We start from the raw sequence: 18,790 nt of genomic DNA on the forward strand, positions 1-18,790 counted from the left end.
CAATTTTTTTTTTCCACTTTTAAGAGCAGCTTGTTAAATGTAAGTGCAAAATCAAAATGTTACTGATAAAGCAATCCTAGAAGCCTTCCGATTGTGATACATGGTAGACAAATTTTACATTCCTGGACCAATAAATGCTGTCCTTAGCTTTCACTAAAATTGGCATTGCTGAATTTGCAGGAAGCCAGTAATCATGCTGCCTTGGCTGCTTCCAATTTTGAATGCCCAGTAACCTTCAGCGATTCACCTGATGAACGAAATTTAAATTAAAAAAGTACTGCAGCATAAAGCTTTCTGCCGCTTACACATTTCACAGAGATATGCATGCATAGGTACATTTAATCATTTAAAATTTTCTAAAAGCCAGTAACTTAAGAGAAAAGTATAAGGAATGCTGAGAGCTAAGAGGAGCTATAAGAACCACTATACATGGACAACCCGCATCTGATGGACTTATTTTTGCACAGTGAGCTACAAATGATGTAAACACATAGCCAAGTATTAACAAGGAATCCTAAGCTTTAAGCATGCACAGGGGCACATAGGCACTATACTTAGGACAGAGCTGTGTCACTGGAAGTAAAAAAATGCTTTATGCTGCTTTGTGCTGCTTAAACATATGGCGTCAAACTCCATGCTGTTAAAAATATTTTGGCAATGATCTCTTACCATCATCAACTGTGGAGATCCATGGGGCACATTTTTGGAAAGAAGAAAAGGTGCTTTAGAGACCCAGCCATATTGTCAAAAAAGAGAATAAAAATAATGGCATGCTTTTAACTGGGCATGCTGGAGCAAAAGTATTGAAAGCCATACATAGAAGTGGTATTGATTTAGAGTTATGGCAGTGCAACTGAGACAAGGACATAGCAAAAGAACACAAGGCATCCTTTCAATATATTAAGTTGAAGACGAATGAATGTAAATGATCTGCTTTCCATTTGGATATCTTGGGTTTTGGCCCAAAACATTTTAATAACTACAAACAAGAGCACTCAGTAAGCAACCCATCCATTTACATGAATAAAACTAAGATAGACTTTATTGAAAGCAGCAGTGTTTGCAAAATGTTATGCGACATAATCATGAGCTCACCAGAAGCTTTTCTGGCCGTTTCATTGTTTTAAATGCAAATGGCTATCCTGTGTTAATAAGCTTCTTTACATTAGCACATACGCCAAATAGACCCAGGTCCTTATGTGGTCCTTTCAGTATACTTCAGTGGTGTAGTATGGAGCCAAACTTGCATCAGTCAATATGTTCCGAATGCAGTTTTTTATGGTATTCTTTTACTGTTTTTTTACACGCCTGTTCCACTGCACATAATTTGTGGCTTCTTGTTTTGAAGACTCAGTGAAGAACAAGTGCTGCCTACAGTCCTTTTGCTATGTCTGTGGTCTCAGCCATATGGCTGTAATAACCATGCTAGAGCAACCAAGACAGCATGACACCCTTAATGCAATTTTTGCTGAGAATGCAAGCATAGTGAATAAAACTAATGTAGCAGAAAATGACAAAGAAGCAAATAAATGATATAAAAAGCAGCTCTAAGGGTGCTATGCAGAATGATAAGCATAGCAACGAAAAGTGCATTACAGACACATAAAGTGTGCCACTACGTAAGTAACAGAAGGCTCCTGATGGCTTAAAGGCTGCTGTGGGACTTCGAACACTATACATTGCACGTGAGCACAAGAAGCCACACCACCTACTGCTGCTGCTGCAGATGCCTACATTTAAAATATAAAGATTTCACAAAATGCTGCACTGCCGACACAGACACGCACGCACACACAATGACTGAAAGAGGAAAGAAAGGACATGGCCAGCCCCAGAGCTTGCTTTGATGAGTTTGCACTCCTGGTGAATGACTTGCAGGGCAGCACATTTCAAAGCTACACCTGTGCCCTCGGAGGATACCAGGGATGCTTTAATGATGAGCCATTGAAAATTTAAACACACAAAGCTTTTACGCCACTGAAGTCTAAGTATACAAGTAATGTTCATTTTGCTCCAGAATGTGGTCACTGTGGATATGAATTACCCTTCTTTCTAGCACTTTTATAGCAGAATGCCATGGCCGGCCCAGTTCCTAACAGATGTCCACTTTCCCAAGGACAGCCAACTCCACACAGCTACAACTTCCTAGTTGATGTTTATACAGTGCTATAAAAAAATCCTACTCAGCTTCCCATAACCATATTTTCCTACAAAAAGGTGCAATTACTTGCTTCTAGAGCATTTCTTTGTGTCATAGCTGATGCTGTAACTAAATTCTGCACAACCAATTCACAATACCATCAGTCAAGATTACGTTACGTCAGCATATCATTACTACTTGCAGTAAAAAAAAACAGTATTTGCTTAAGAATATTTGTATGTAGTGCAACATAGGTGTAGCGACAGAGAAGAGGCCGACACCCATGTTGCCCTGGTTGAACACTTCTTCTTTCTTTTTCCTTTATTTCGTGCTCACGAGCAGCCCCGCCTTACGCCCGCTTCTTCGCGCGTCTTGTGCGCGGCATGGCGTTTCCCGCCATCGTTTTGCCGCGGCAGATTCAACATCCTCCCGGGGCAGCGGCGTGGTCGCTTGCTTCCAATAGATACCGCCGATGAGCCGTGCGCCGGACTTGATGGCCGTTTGGGTAGGCGAGTTCAAAATCTCTCTAGATGCCGTTTCTACCTGGATACGCCTTAACCACTCTGCTGAGTTTTACTGCAGTACCGGCACACTGTCATTCTGGAGAATCAACGTCGCCAACGTGCAGTCGGAACAAAGATGGATGGCACTGATGAGCGTAGCGCAGGTGAAGGAAATATTCTTTCTTCCTGCTTTTCCACAACCATTGCAGAAGCTCGTGGTCACACTTCACAAGCCTTCGCAGGTCATGAGCGGTGGAACTATGCAAATAGCCGGTAGTTCTTGCTGGTAGCCGCAAGAAGTGCTTGCCGGTTAGGAGGTACCAGGGTGTCCGCGCCCGTGCATCCTTGGTGTCCTCGCAGAGTTGCGTTAGAGGGCGGTCATGTACTGTCACGCCTCTATGGACTTCATATGTCAATGACGGGTAACGTGAAAAGTGATGGTCCGAAAGAACAGGACGTTCCGATGCCCACTTCCACAAGTCCTCGACGTCAGGAGGAAGAGGCTCGTCCCAGTAGATGACCTGCCTCGATTGCCGTCTGCGCTTTTCCTCCTCTGATGTCGTGGCTAGGCAATCACGCGTCACGTCTACTGGCATGCCGCAGAGAGGACATACGGTCTGTCTAGGCCTTGAAGTAGCTCCTGGCGATGATGACTGCGCTGTCACTGTTATGGTGGACGGTAGATGAGGCGACGTTGAGGTGTCCGTTGCCTTGCGGTTTGCTGACGCTTTCCCTGAAGTAGTTTCCTCACCTGACATTCGTCTCTGCCGCTGACTTTCCACTTTATTGAACTTTAGGATTGCCTTCACTTGCTCTTCGTTTGATTGCCCCGCAGAGTCTGCGACGTCTGCGTCGGTTTTCGTGCGCTTACGGTACAAGATTGCCTGGTCCTCTGGCAATGAGCGCGTCGGCAGTCGATGCGAAACAACCGCGTACTCTGCAGACGGCATGCAAAGGCCGTCCAAACAGTCATTCCTGAACTGTGTTTTCTCGTAGAGGTTGCGCAGCTTAGATACTTGTGATGGTGACTGGACCGATTCAATGGCAAGCAAGCTGTCTGTGTGGTCCTCGATGAGGAGGTCTTTTCGGCCATATCGTTTGATGAGCACCTTGACGGTGATATTGTTGTTGGCTTCATTCAGCTGTATGCCTTCGATGGCTCGCTTCGCAGTGTCGGCCAAGTAAGTCAAGTACTCGAACTTCTCGATACCGGTGAGATCGGGGTGCGTGTTAATGGTCGCCTCGTAGTGCTCCCAGAACCCCGGCCACTCACTGCTCTCGCCGCTGAAGACGGGTACTTGAAGGTTCGGCAGGGCGTCTTGTAGGCCTGGTGCTCACGGCCTACGCTGATCGTTGAGGTTTCGACTGGTCACGTCCGAGTGGGCTGCTCCCATGGAATTGCTGGATCCATCTCTTGTCCACGCGTGCCTCGACTGGTTGGCTTCGATGACGGTAGGACCAACCGATGCACGCGCGCCAAGCGCGGACCGAAGTCTGCTGACGGCTTTCACGATCTTCTCGTGGTACTCAATCGCGCCCGTAATTTCCTCGTCAAACTTCTCACCGTCAAGGGCGTAGGCGATCTGTCTGTCCAGTTCAGCGAGAGCGGAGTCCTTGTCGCGAAGCTCGTTGATGAGTTCCTGCAAGTCGGTGGAAGACGGTAGTGTGCCTTGCAGGAGGATCTCGCTGGCCTCGGACAGGAGTCGGGTAGTGGCACCGCGAAGGTCGCCTCGATCTCTGCGTAACTTGTTCATCCTCGGTATGGCATCGGTACGGAGGATGTTGGCCTTCTCCTGGGTTTCCGGCACCAATAATGCAGCGACAGAGAAGAGGCCGACACCCGTGTTGCCCTGGTTGAACACTTCTTCTTTCCTTTTCCTTTATTTCGTGCTCACGAGCAGCCCCGCCTTACGCCCGCTTCTTCGCGCGTCTTGTGCGCGGCATGGCGTTTCCCGCCATCGTTTTGCCGCGGCAGATTCAACAATAGGAACTAAGCAAACTCATGAAGGCAAAGGTAAAATACCACAAATATTTTTAAATGGGGTGCTTGTCAAGAGCTTCAATTTAGGCAGAGCACAAGAGCTGCACTAGATTACTGGTGTATGTTATGCTCACCACCACATTCTTGCATCAGCCATGTGGAGTCATTTCGCCAGTGTATGTGCATATCAAATGTCTGCTTATGTTTCATCATCGGTGAGTTGGACTCACACGGTCCCTGTAATAAGAGCAGCCCTGCACGGCTGTGCTTGTAGTTCAGTCTTTTCGTAGTGAGTTTGCACAACAATCTGCTTGATGCTGTCGCTCTGACTTTTCCATTTTCCCATCGCGACCGAAACATGATGGCGACGAGGACGGTATTAATAAGTATGCAAATTAACTGAAGAAATCCAATGTGAGGTGAGGCTGTTTCTCGGGATGGCAGCACTCGAAAGGTTCAAGGAGTTCATTGAGGATGGCAACGAGGATTTTGTATCCTACGTTCAGAGGTTCGAGCACTTCCTAAAGGCCTCGGAGGCGAGTGACGACTTGAAGGGTTCCATGTTTATCATGGCAATTGAGAAGAAGACCTATCAGCAAAACGCTGGTATAGCCAGAAAAGCCAGAAAGGAAGACCTATAAGCACCAAGTACTGTGAGCACATGGCATTCTGAAGCCATTGGTCACTGCTGAAAGATTAGAGTTTAATTCCAATTTTCAGCACGAAGGGGAATTTGTAACAATATTTTCCGTTAAGTTTAGGCATCTAGAGGCGTCATGCGACTTTAGAACTTTCCTTTATGATGCTCTTCGGGAATGTTTTGTTGTTGGACTGTGTGACAGAGCAGCGCAAGCAGATTTGCTGAAGAGGGGAACTTTAACATTCAAGAGTGCATGCAACATTGTGAAGTGGAGAGAAAGTCGGGAGTTTCAGCCCAGTAGTGTGCAACCAGTAAACACAGTCGGCCGCTAACTGGACGGTCGGAAACGCAGAGCGGAACAGACAAGCTGGTATGCCACAATGAGGATCGAACATCAGAATGTTTCACTTGTCAGAATGTTTTCGGTGCGCATCCGTCCACAATGCATCAATCTGCAAGTTCTGCAAGTAACGGTGCCATCTTTGCAAGCAATAGGGACACTTAGCTAAAATATGCAAGGCTAGATGTAAGGGCATTACGAATGCAGTGGATGACAGTGACAATGAGCTGGTGTTGCACAATATTTACTTGTGTGATGAATGCGCAGGATGATATGAATTATGTCTTCCAAGTGGCATAGAAGGTGTTTTCATGCAGATGGACACAGGAGCATCACTTTCAATTGTGCCAGAAAGCCTGTACAAGAAGAATTGGCCCAGTCTACCTTTAGAGCCCTGCAAACTGAAGCTGAAAACGTATGGCAGTTCTTAGCTTGCCATTATGGAGAAGCTAATAGCTTCAGTAGAACAAGGTCCGCACCAGGAGCTTCCACTAGTGGTCGTTAAAACCCGTGATACCAGCAATACTGGATTGCTTGGGTGAAACTGGCTGGCAGCTGTGAAGATGAACTGGCCTGGTATGCACTAGGTGTGCCAAGATATTGCTGCAATATTACTGGAATGGTATTTACAAGTTTTTGATCAAGCGCTTGGTTCAGTTAAGAGCACTGCTATCAAGCTAGTGCTTAAACAAGGTAGCATTCCTGTCTTTTGCAAAGCGTGCCAAGTGCCTTTTCATTGAAAGATGCTGTAGCACAATGCTCCGTAATGCAATAACACAACGCTGGGCATTATTGCTAGCAGTGTACAACTATCAGCGGGTGTATCGAAAAGGCAGTGGTATTGGAAATGCTGACGCTCTTTTGCACTTGTCATTGCCAAATGAAAAATAGGTTTCAGATTATATGTTCTTTTCTGCTGTTGACCAGGTGCTGTTGTGTGTTGCCAACATACAGAAGGGACAGATCCTGTTTTGTCAAAAGTGCTTGCCTACATATGAAATGGCTGGCCAACAAACATGGCAGATAGTCTTAATACTTTAAATCACCGGCTTTACTCAACATGAGAACAAAACAAGAGATAGACGTTTCGCCACCTATACGGGTGGCATCGTCAGTACACAAATGACATCAAATGAGAGAATACGTTGTGCTTATATCTTGCCGTAAACATCAGGCAGGGGGCCACGATTACTACTGCATGCAGTTTGATTACGGTGAATGTACCATGACTCAATAAATTTTCTTGGGCCCCATCGTTGCTGTCGCGCCAATGTTGTCGCATTATCGGGATCAAAAACGTGACCTTTCGTCCGGCAGTGGTCAACTAATTCCGTCTTGGCACGTGTTGCATGTGTGGCCTTCGTGACGTCCCTTGCGTGTTCCTTGAGATGAGTATGGCGTCGTCGCCCCGTCTCGCCGATGTAGCTGGCATCACAGTCCATGCAGTCCACCTTATATATAACTCCACTTTGTTCGTCCGGGGGGTGCGGTCCTTTTGTTTTGGGAACACATTTGCTAGCGTGCGTATGGGTTTAAAAACAGTTCAAACACCCAAAGGCCGTAAGGCCCTACGCACTACTTATGACACACCGCGAACATATGGGATGCACGCAAAAGAAGTTGCCTTAGTGGTCCTACTCTCGCGAGGTCTTCGCATGCGGCGTTGCGTATCGTCGACAAACCGCTGAGGGTAGCCACATTTATTTAAGACACTGGCAACATTTGTTTCTTCACGCTTCCTCAGGGTTTGCGTCGACGATAGCGCGTCGCAGCTTGACAAAAGTGCATGCACAACAGCATACTTGTGTTCGGCAGGATGGTGCGAGTCGAAACTCAGCACACTGCCGCTATCGCAAGATTTGCGGTATACGGCTGTCCCCAATGAACCGCCCTCGCCCCGACATACCAGAACATCCGAACATCAAGAACATCAAGGAATACCGGAACATCACAGAACATACCAGAACATCAAGGAACACGCAAGGGATGTCATGAAGGCCACACATGCAACACGTGCCAAGATGGAATTAGTTGACTACTGCCTGACGAAAGGACATGTTTTCGATCTCGATAATGCGATGACATTGGTGCGGGAGCAACGATGGGGCCCAAGAAAAAAAAAAAATTTATTGAGTCATGGTACATTCACCGTAATCAAACTGCATGCAATAGTCATCGTGGCCCCCTGCCGGATGTTTACGGCAAGATATAAGCACGATGTATTCTCTCATTTGATGTCATTTGTGTACTGATGATGCCACCCGTATAGGTGGCGAAACGTCTATCTCTTGTTATGTTTTTATGTTGAGTAAAGCCGGTGATTGAAAGTTTTAAGATGAATTCCCCTGGCTTTTGGAATATTTTCTCATGGCAGATAGTGCTTTGTCTACTTATTTCATTAGACGAAGTGGATTGTCCACTGACGAGAAATTTGTAGCGTGTGACAACCAAGTCATCATCCCTCAATGTTTTGCCTTTTGCATGAAGATAACCAAACAACATGCGTTAAAATTCTCACTTGTAGCTATGTCTGGTGGGTGAGATGAGATGAGGACATTTCTAGTCTGGTTAAGCAATGTGGCACTTTTCAGATGACACAAAATGCTCCACAAGAAAAGCCATTGCTGACATGGGGTTGGCTGACACGCCGGTGGCAACGAGTTCATCTGGACGTTGCATTCGTTGAGAATCGGCCGTTGTTGGTGTTAACTGACACACACTTAAGTGCATGGAGGTCATCCTGATGGCATAAACGACAACTGACAGAACTATTGAAAAACTGCGCACTGCTTTTGCAGCACACAGACTTTCGCACGAAGTTGTAACTGATAACAATGTTTAGGTACTACAAGCTGAAAAAAGCCCTGCTTAAATGGCAGCATGCTGATGGCTGCAAAGCGCAGTTGTAAATGCTGCAGAGAAATTCTGGTCTTGTCATGCAGTTTGCTTACTTGTAAATGTGGAATGAACAGAATATTGGATCTGGTGTGATTGTTTAAATGTCATGTGAAAGGCATATATCAGACTCCATTTAAGCTATGAACAATCCAAAACGACCTTTGTAGACTTCTGAATGCACTGCAAAGTATGTGGTGCAAAGTTGCAATGGTGCTTAGTGCTGTACTAGGCAGGGACCATAGAGTGCTTTATGACATACTGCTACCCTAGCGGATGCTACATGCTAAAGGACGCTATAATAAACGGTCTACCCTAAAGTATATCTATCCGAGTTCTTAGAAGGGCACTGCGTCATAGTGGGAATGATGGAACGCATAAAGTTAGGACTTTTTTTTAACGTGGCTTGGCCATATTCAAGATAGTGCTAGCATGGTCAATTTCCAAGCAAACACCAAGCTTCTTCAAAACTATGAATAATCAAAACAAGCATTGGTTCTCCCACAACTTGTATTACTATTTGTTAATACACAGCTTGCATTAATATTTATTCGCTTATGATAAAATAACTAAATAAAAAATATGAAGGTGCTTGACTGAAACTGGCCCACAATGACTGCATAGCCCATCTTTCCTTCTCTTAATTAAAGGGGCTGAGACATCAAATTTGTGGCTTGTGCATTCTTTGTTTCAAACCATACTTTATGTATGTTCGTGCGTGCGTTTGTATGTGTGCATGTATACAGTGAAACCTCGGTGATACGATCACAGCTAATACGAATTTCGGGGTGATACGAATTTTTTGTTGGTCCCGGCCATGGCCCATTGGCCTGCAATGTAATGGAGTACGGTCGTTGCGAACCGATTTTCACCCAGCGACGTTTGATACGAACGTACGCTACCGCTCAGGTACGAAGAGGTGCTGTCCGCGCTGTCTCGGAAGATGCGCCAAGCACGTGTGAGCGCGGGAAAGCAAGCGTGGACATGCGCGCCGCACCGCGAAATCGTCAGAATCAGGGTGTAAGAAAAACACTTACGGTCAGAATGAACCTTCAGTGACGCGTCACGGCCTCCGAGATTGTGTGCGCGAATCTTTGGGGCTCTTATGTGACTCCGTGTGCCTTAGCCTTTAGATTACAGAAGACATTAGCGCCGTGCTTTTTTTTTTCTAACGCGTCGATGCGGGCTGCTGTCGTTGTGCTGTGTTTACACGTGCCTGCCTCGTGCATCAGACATCCTATGAAAGGTGGACGATGACCGAAAGAAAACGAGGACGGTCTTGGCGAAGAAGTCAGGCCTCACAACGTCAACATGCGCGACCGTTGAGGTCGCACTTGTGCGGGCAAGGCCGTAAATATCCAAAAAACATCCCCAACACCTCGCGATAACAAAATCATAACACAGAACCGTGGTTTTGTAATTTTGTGGTCTTGATCCATCGCGTCAAAGCGCCTCTTTTGTTACTTTCGCTGCAGTACTCCTGTGCCACGCAAAAAAGCATACTGAAATTTAGAAGGGGCTACTGCTGTCGCGGGTCACAACGCTCTTGGTTCATTAATTGAATACGCGCGTACGGGCCGTGCATTTACGAGTGCTGGTATGATTGCCGACATCTAAAAACTTGACTGACAATCATTCAGGGTTCTTCCTAACGTTGCTGCGGCCGTGAAAAACAATAAATGAAAATGTACGCCAGCTTTCTTTTGTCGCATGCTAATTTTGCGCGCTGTCCGGTGATACGAATTTCGGATGATACGAATATTTTTGGTCGCCCCGTGAGATTCGTATCACTGAGGTTTCACTGTATATGCGCAAGCAAAATTGAAAATTTGGGGGGGGGGGGGGAAGTGAACCCCCCCAACCCTCCCCCTTGGCTACGCCCCTGCAATCTAAGCTGCCACAGCGGGTATCCCTTGGCAAGCGCAAAAAACTACGGTTTAGACAGTGATCTCCAGCCTAGTTTCAAAAAAAAAACTGAAGTGACGACTATATCCTTAGGTTTGTTTTGAGTAATCTATTCGTCCTCCATTGGCAAAAGAGAAGGTAACACAAGGACATTTCTTGGTGTACATCAGGCAGCAGCAGCAGCAGCAGTGGCAGGCAACGGTGTCATTCCACTTGCCTCCCAAGAGCTGAAAGCCCACATACGCAAGCTGTGCACAATGTGAGGACTGAACGATTGGACATAAGAGTGAAAATGGCAGCAGTGTCAAAATGCAATGCACGAATGACCTTAAACCACATTCTCCACAACACCGTGTCGCATGTGTTCAAGCAAGGATCCAATGATGCCTTAGAAGCATAACTTAACGCAGCCTTCCTGGAAAGGGACCAGCTCTCAGAGCTAGTAAGACCACAACTGATGTGCCACATAGCAGCAGCTACACTGAAGAAGGACTTTGAGGAAGGGCACCTCTACAATGCAGTGGGGACACATCACATAAGGGAGATTGGAACACAAGTGGAACAATAACACTGAGCACACACGTCACAAGCAAGGGCAACAGTGCAAGGCAAGAAATTAAAAAGCCAGTTAATCTGCAAGAATGTGCCACCACGATGATGACAACAGCCAGCAGGCAAGCAAAGATGTCAAGCAATGCCAGAGTCACAACACATAGGCACACGAGCATGGAGGCAGTAAAAGGTTGCTTTCATGGCAGAAGCTAGAATTCTGGGTTAGAATGTACGGCAGTGTACATTGCAACAGTTTAAATGAGGGCTCATGCAAATGCTGCACAAAGACAGCAATAACAGGGAAGAAGCCAGTCAAGGTTAGAAAGGAGACAGAAGGGACAATACAAGCTCAAGGAAAAAAACAAAAGCCTGGGCAAAGCAGGGCATAAGCTCACAAGCAGTTTAACTGAGAAAAAAAAAAAAGGAATATGGGCACAAGAATGGCGTGCTGGCCAGTGGAACCTACCTTGAAACTCGTCATCCCATTCTATTGCGGTAGGAAAAACAAAGTGACCGTCGTCTTTGTGAGTTTTTTGTTGGGTGTGGATAAAAAGGAATGGAAAGAAAAGAAAAAAAAAAAGAAAGATGCAAGAAGACACGTGTCAAGGTGTTGGAATGGCCCCAGACAATACAACCACACACTTACATTAAAAAAATAATAGAGACACTCGCGGAACGGTCACTGCTGCCTTCTCGCTCTAATGGAGAGAAGTCAGGGGCCACCGAACCAATTAAGAAGCATCAAGAAAGCTGGATACTGTCCTTGGCACAGTCAGCATGCAAAAATTAATACTGCACGTTCCTACTGGACTTCACTGGAATGTCAGAGATCTCTTGAAAAAAATTATTTCTCAGCCAGCAGCATTCATTATAAAACCATAGAAATTAGGAGGCAATATAAAGCCCTGCACACAGATGCCATCAAACAAAGGGAGAAGAAATCAGTTCTCCTTTTTTTGTGAATAGCAAGCACTACTTTTAACCTATGAGGCAAGGCTGCGCCAGCTATATAACAGTGCTCAACTGGCATCTTTCAATAATGAAGTCAAGTTCACTGAGAAAATGCGTGGAAAAGGTAACAGTAGTGGACAGACAGTAAAGCGGAGAAAAAGTAATTAGGTATTACTGTCAGCTTCTCTAGCGTAGGCGATAACTTCATCTAGGACAAGCAACTGGTGAACATTTCTTGTGGTCAAGTAATATGTAAGAAGACCAGCCTTTTTTTTTTTAAAGGCATAACATCATTTGTTTATTGGTGCCAAGCATGGCTGGTTGGAAAAAAGAGGCAAAGAACGCACACATTGTGTGCAGGACATGTCCCGAGATTTCAACAAGCTCTGCAGGTCTGTCAGAAATAAAAAAAGTCAAGCTGAGTGTTGATGCAACGTGAGTGAATGTGCAAGAAAAAAGAAATGCAAAATGAAAGAGCAAAGCAGCAGCAGAGCAACGTAACATGGAAAGAGATGAGAGAGAAGTCAATGAGTGAGCGAGTGAGCTGAGCAGCATTGGCATGAGTTCGGTGTAAGGGAAGCCTGCACAGATCCTCGCAGATGGATAGCGAAGTACATGTGAATGCTGACGATGCAAGTCTAGCAACCAGGAAGAAACGGATGTTGATGCCTTAAACAGCATGTTGAATGTAGTTTGTGACCTTCCCCGCCCAACCAAAATGTGCATTGAAACAAGAGTGCAGACAAGAGGATTGAGAACGTACCTTCATCCCAATGTATCACTTTAGAAGGGACAGGAGGAAAACAAAAAGAGTAGGTGACAGTTTTACACATCAGCCTCATCAAATAGAAGCAATATTAACAGCAGTTCATTAGAAACATTCATATCTGAGGCTATAGTGCTTTATGGAGATGGTCTATCCTTGCGATTACCCATTATGCTGGATATATTATCGGAGGTACTCCATTTATTCTCCCAAAAAATATTAAAAACTCCCCTTAGCTTTACGACTACCAGCAACAGAAATTGCAGAAGTATACTTCTTTCTTTTTGTTCTTTATATGCATGCAACACTAATATGGCTATAAACGGAAAGGACTGAAGAGAGAGAGAGAGAGAGGGGGGGGGGGGGTTTCCAACTCCTTTAGACGACATCACTGTGACAATATGCGGCTTAATACAACTTACACAAACGTAAGCAATTATATTATGTGTATACGTCCAATACATTGAATGGTTATGCTAGAATGCCGGCAATATGCTCTATTCGGATATGAAAATGAGGAAGTATAGCATTTTAGAATGGCCACCATTGTCCCTGAAGAACTTTACACACAACTAATACCTGCATCAGGCACACCATGAAAGAGACACTTCCTCTGGAATTTAACTAATCAAAGTAATTTAGTTTTGGCAGTATGGAAAATGCAGAAGCCTGGTTTAGCTGGCAATAGATTGTTGCCCAAAGATTGACTACACGACTAGACTAAGTGACAAAAGAAAAAAAAAAAAGAATAATGGGTTGACTGATGAAGCTTAAAGGGACACTAAAGGCAAATATTAAGTCGACGTTGATTGTTGAAATCGCGGTCCAGAAACCTCGTAGTGCTACTTTTATGCCAAGGAATTGCTTATTTTGAAATAAAATCACGTTTTAGTGGTCCACATCACGTTAGCGCACTTCAACTCACTCGCCTGAAATTCGACTTTCATACGTCACTGCTGCCGTGCCCAACGTTACCCGCCTTTACTGCGCGGCCGCCGACACTAGTAGCAGCAGAGCGAAAGTAGCGGGACCCACAGCAGCAACAACGACCATCGAAGCCATCGAAGCTTGCTGCAATCGCCACAATGGATGTGGACGGAGAACTTGACAACGAGACATTGGCTCGCGACGCTGGGCTCCAATTCAGCGACCTGAGCCCCGATGAACGCAGTATACTGCTGAGGGCTCGTAGTGCCGGCGTCGTTGCATGCGGCATTTTGTCGAACTTTCTGTCAGAGCGACTTTCACGAGCGCGCAAAACACACGCGACGCGATCCCGAAACTACCACTGAGAAGCGACCGCGTGAGCGAAGCAGGGCGCCGGGTGAAGCGCAGTTCGGCGAAAACGGAACCTTTGAACCACGCGCGCCGTTCCCCATGGCAACGCCACAGAGGTTCTTTTTTCCATGAACCAAACGGAAATGAACAAACGGCATTTATTATGTCTTTTGATGCACGGAAGGTTCTTTTTTTATTGCCGCTAGTTTGGTTACTAGTGATTTATTGTAGGCAGACTCTCATACGTCATCGGGATCACTTCGAAAATGTCCCACTCGTGGCGCTCATCATGCGATACATTTAGCTTAATTTCTCGGTAAGTAGGGCACTGCTGTTGATAATATTGCCGTTTTAGAAGTTGTCATACATTGAGCTTTCACTCTGACATAAATTGTTATTTGCCTTTAATGTCCCTTTAACATCGTGGGAGACATCATTGTGCAATGCTCCTGATCATTTTGACCAAATGGGGCTCTTTATGGATTATCCAAAGCACTGTATACACCCCAGTAGAATGTAACTGTGGCAGCTACGATCTGACCTTAGCGGCAGTCTTTTAGCTACTTTGAGAACATATATTCTTAATTTTTTTTCCGTTGCAATAAAATATTCTGTTGCATAACAGCCCAAAAGCTTAGAAGAAATGGCAATGCTGGGCACGCATTGTTATACTCAAGCTATGCTTACAATGATGTGGATTTAAGTCAGATCTCCCAGAACAGCACTCCCCTGTTTGCATTAGCCACTGCCTCCACATACGAATCGCCTATCAAGATGTTTTGGTGTCAGCTACACTGCAGCTTTCTCAATCTGGTCATCACTCAACTGAACACATGCAGTACATTGTGGACTGGCCAGCTAAAATTGCACTATGCGCACGAGAGCACAAAAAAGGGACAAGGGCATCCCCCGTAAGAAAAGTTAGAAGACAAGCCTTGTGAGCTACAACAACGTGCATCCACACCATGCAGGCTTAACTGCAGCAAAAAAAAAAAAGAAAGAAAGAAAGGGAGGCGGTGTACAACACAGTCTATTACTAGAGTAATGGCTGTCATTGGTGGCAAGCAACAGATAAAACAAGAAGGGTGAGGAAGGGAAGCACACTGGAACGCACAGAATGAGAACTCATAAGAAAAGAAACAAAGGCCGTCATATACATAGAAGCAGTGTGCAAAAGTTGGTGACAGGTACGCAGTACTGATGACATCACCAACACAGTTTCGCAACTACAATGTTTTCCAGTATGCACTTAAGAGAGTTGAGCACTGGTCGTCTTTTGGAAGGGTGCGCTAAATTATCTCTAAAACTGGAAGATAAAGTAAAAAGGTAAACAAAATATATTCTGTTTCTAAAGGAAGGGATAGTATTAAGTATGAAATATATGTATTTTTGTTTTCAAAGGAAAAAAACAATAAGTGCGCAGCAGCAGAGGTAGCACAAATACTGGCATTTTACGGCATTAGCATGCTTCACAGAAGGCAAAAAAGATATGAAGGGTCAGGAGCCAAGTAAAGTGAAATGTGAGAGATGAAACCCGAAGAACCAGAACAGTATATTAATAATAGCCACTCTGGGCACACCTGAGGAACCTTTTAAACCTGATTATGAGTGCAAAACAGCGCAGCCGACAGGAGGGGACAGAAGAGGACACAGAGCGCTGAGTCAGCGCTCTGTCCTCTTCTGTCCCCTCCTGTCGGCTGCGCTGTTTTGCACTCATAATCATGCTGTACCAACACATCCAATCCTACAGTCTTTTAAACCTCTAAGTGCCGAACAAGAGCGCTACTCATATGTGTGTTATACTGCTCGTTTTGAATGTTAACAATGAGGCCATACTCGTCCCTTTCTGCCTTTACGCAGTATTCAGGGGACAGTCTTGTCAATGGCAATTTTGAAAAAACAGATTGCACAAAAATTACCAGAGGAAGCTCTGGTGCTGCAATCACTCAGCTACCAGAATAATTTTATGCTAATGGCTTCAAATGTTCTTGCAGCTTCATTATTATGCTTAATCTTTCTAAATTGCAAATTAATATTTTAAAAAAAGTCAGCGATGGCAATAGGTCTCTGCGTACATGCATGACCATTGGAAACTGTTGCACTTACAGCATGATATTTACTCAAGAAAGGTCAATTCAAAAAATCACAAAGCCACTTAAAAAGCCATAGGAACAAAGTATGGGTAAATTCATGCATGTATTGCCATTCTGGTGAGCCATCGTACTTGCCACTACGATAAAACAGTAATGCCAGATCTCCCCATATAACTCTTGGAGAAACTCTGTAGCCTCATCCCACTCATTCCTCAAATTAATGCAAACAGAAAGGAAAACACACAAGTGATAATTAAGTGATTTGAGCAGTTTCTTGCTTGGCAACTGTGGTGCCCAACAGCACAGGATGTTCCCTAAACCAATCATGCTGCCTTTCAAGCCAATCCAGCAACAAATCTGCATGTTTTTTACTTGATGTTATTTAATAATAATTTATAGCTTGACAAAAGCAAAGGAACCTGGAGCAATTAGCTGTAAACTGCTCCAGTGGGTTGGGTTCAGACACAAACACGATATTTGTAATAATAATCTGCAATCGCTTATCTCAGCATGCAGAGTTCTACTCGTGATCTGACTCCTCAAGAGAGAAAAGAAATCTAGTTTGGCTACATTAAACAAATATTGATGCCCTTAAAAACGATACTTTGACAGACTTGGAACAAAAATAAAGAATAAAACAGGTACTTGGGAGTTTAATGTAGGAGCCAATTTATTCTTCAATTGCCAGGTTGACTGCTGATCAAGAATCCTTGTAGAAACCAATCCTTTCACGAAAGGATACAGTGAAGTTCCAAGAAGGACATGGTGCTGAGCAAAATCTTGAAAACAATGCTTTCTTTTGTTGATATGTGTACATTACATTAGTTTTTTTCCAGTGACAGCTTTTCACTGGATTATTAGTGTTATTAATCGGTGTAAGATGTGACTAGTTTATTAGAACCTTCTTCAGTATAATTATACTGCTCAAGCAAATACAAAACATTCTGAGACATGTGCAATCTGGAATGCAGAGTGGTGAATATGTATAAGATAGCAAATGGACTTAAACAATCAGTTTCACTTATTTTTCTATGCACACGTTCACACAACTGAGAGATTCTTAACTTGCACTTTTGCCAATGATAGTTTAGTTGTTAATGGTAGCTGGTGTGGTACGAATTGGTACAAACATGGTACAAATAAAATAATACCCAGTATAGTTCATGAAATTTTTGTTGTTTTTATAGAAAACACATTTGCTGTTCATACGATACCATAAAATGACCACGCTCCAATTTCTTAATCATTGATCGGCACTTAGGGGTTAATGCAATGCCACTGTAAGGTGCTTCACAGTTTGCTTTCTACACACGAGTTTCAACTGGCTGATAAGATTTGACTCGCCTGTAGATTTTGACCATGACTAACAAGAAATTTTTATGAATGATTGGCTACGAAGAAAAGGGTTAAGTACTTTGAAGCGTGCTTGAACATGGCACATATCAGCAACTGCTTATATGTGTGAACTCTATAGCCAATCTCTAAGAACTAGCTGGGAAACCCTTGCAGTGAACAATACCCTCCGAATATAAATTACCACCTAAATTGGCATCAGCATACAGAGTAGGTAAATATGATGAAATGTGAATGGCTTCATGAAGAGGTCATTAAGGACTGATGTATAACCTTATGCAGTTTATTATGGTGCATTACAATTTTAGAACTTAATTAAATTTAGGAATGTAAAAAATTGCTGACAAGTGAGACAGAAAAAAAAGAAAGCAAGACCTTGATACCTATAGCAACGGGAAATATAAAGAAAAGCATAATCTGCATTGCAGAAAGAACCACTCAGGTAGAAACTAAAGCAAAAATACAACAAAGATTAAGAAAACAATGCGAGTAAAGATACAGGTAGTAAATGGACAAGGAAAGAAATGAAACAACACTCTTGAGGTGGAAGAAATCTGTCTGACGGCAAGCGTGAATACAGTAACTTGTGCAAAAGAAGACCTGCATCTGAAACATAAAAGTATCTAGCGTAGCAAGTAGAAGTGAGTGTCATCTCTGTGCTACATGATACAAATTCCTGCAACTTATACTAAATTCTAAACTCGATTGGTATTTGCACGACATCATAGTTTTTTGTAGTGAGAGAGCTACTCGAAAAGACTGTCTCTGCGCTATAATGGAATAAAAGCAGGAAGCTTAAAAAGCTTCGGCCAGCTTGGGAGAAAGCAAATAGAAGGCAAGGTATGCAGCAGGCATGCAAGAGTGGTGTGCTCTTTGACAAGGTGGACATGGCTGTTTGCGTCATGTCAACAGCATGTGATAGAACTTGTTCAATGTAGTACAGACTAAAATTTGATAAGTAGCAGCTATGCGTGACAAAAAGTTGCAAAGAGATGGTCAACAGGTGTTGCCTTTAATGTGACATTGGCTTGTTTTCTGTAAATAGCGCCAAATGATATTCTGCTGCTAAAACGGAAACACTGGTAATACACTTTCAGATAATTTGTGGTGCATACTTCTTTCACAATGAGCAAGAACAGGGTCACAGACAAGGGAACAGACAGCCCATTTACTCATTCTTGTGCAATTTGAAAAAAACTCAAGCAGGTGCAAAAATTCATGCTAGTGCAAAGGCCGTAGCAAATGCACGGGGGAAAAGAAAGGGGGAGGTGGGGGGAACAGCAAGGCCACTTTTTCCTCACCATGTTCTGTTACCAACAAGGAAAAAACCAAAAGTAACACTGAAATTCTAACAGGGTGTCATAAATACTAAGATTTGCTCCTACGCAGTTGG

At 44.1% G+C, this 18,790-nt stretch overlaps 1 protein-coding gene across 26 annotated transcripts in view; it reads right to left on the bottom strand.

The window, feature by feature from the left end:
- LOC119393224 (cytoplasmic dynein 1 intermediate chain 2) overlaps positions 1 to 18,790 on the bottom strand; it is a 59,972-nt gene that overhangs the window by 30,198 nt on the left and 10,984 nt on the right. For 6 of the 26 annotated variants that reach the window (XM_049416149.1, XM_037660100.2, XM_049416152.1 and 3 more), the window contains one exon: positions 12,671 to 12,688. The exons of 7 other annotated variants lie outside the window; for them this stretch is intronic. In XM_049416149.1, the coding sequence (XP_049272106.1) occupies positions 12,671 to 12,688 (18 nt within the window). Of the gene's footprint in view, positions 1 to 11,422; positions 11,477 to 12,670; positions 12,689 to 18,790 lie in introns of all 26 variants that reach the window. 13 more of the 26 variants (XM_037660095.2, XM_037660092.2, XM_037660084.2 and 10 more) reach the window with 3 other exon arrangements.

This window comes from Rhipicephalus sanguineus, chromosome 5 (assembly GCF_013339695.2).
Source record: "Rhipicephalus sanguineus isolate Rsan-2018 chromosome 5, BIME_Rsan_1.4, whole genome shotgun sequence".
NCBI classification, from domain to species: Eukaryota; Metazoa; Arthropoda; class Arachnida; order Ixodida; family Ixodidae; genus Rhipicephalus; species Rhipicephalus sanguineus.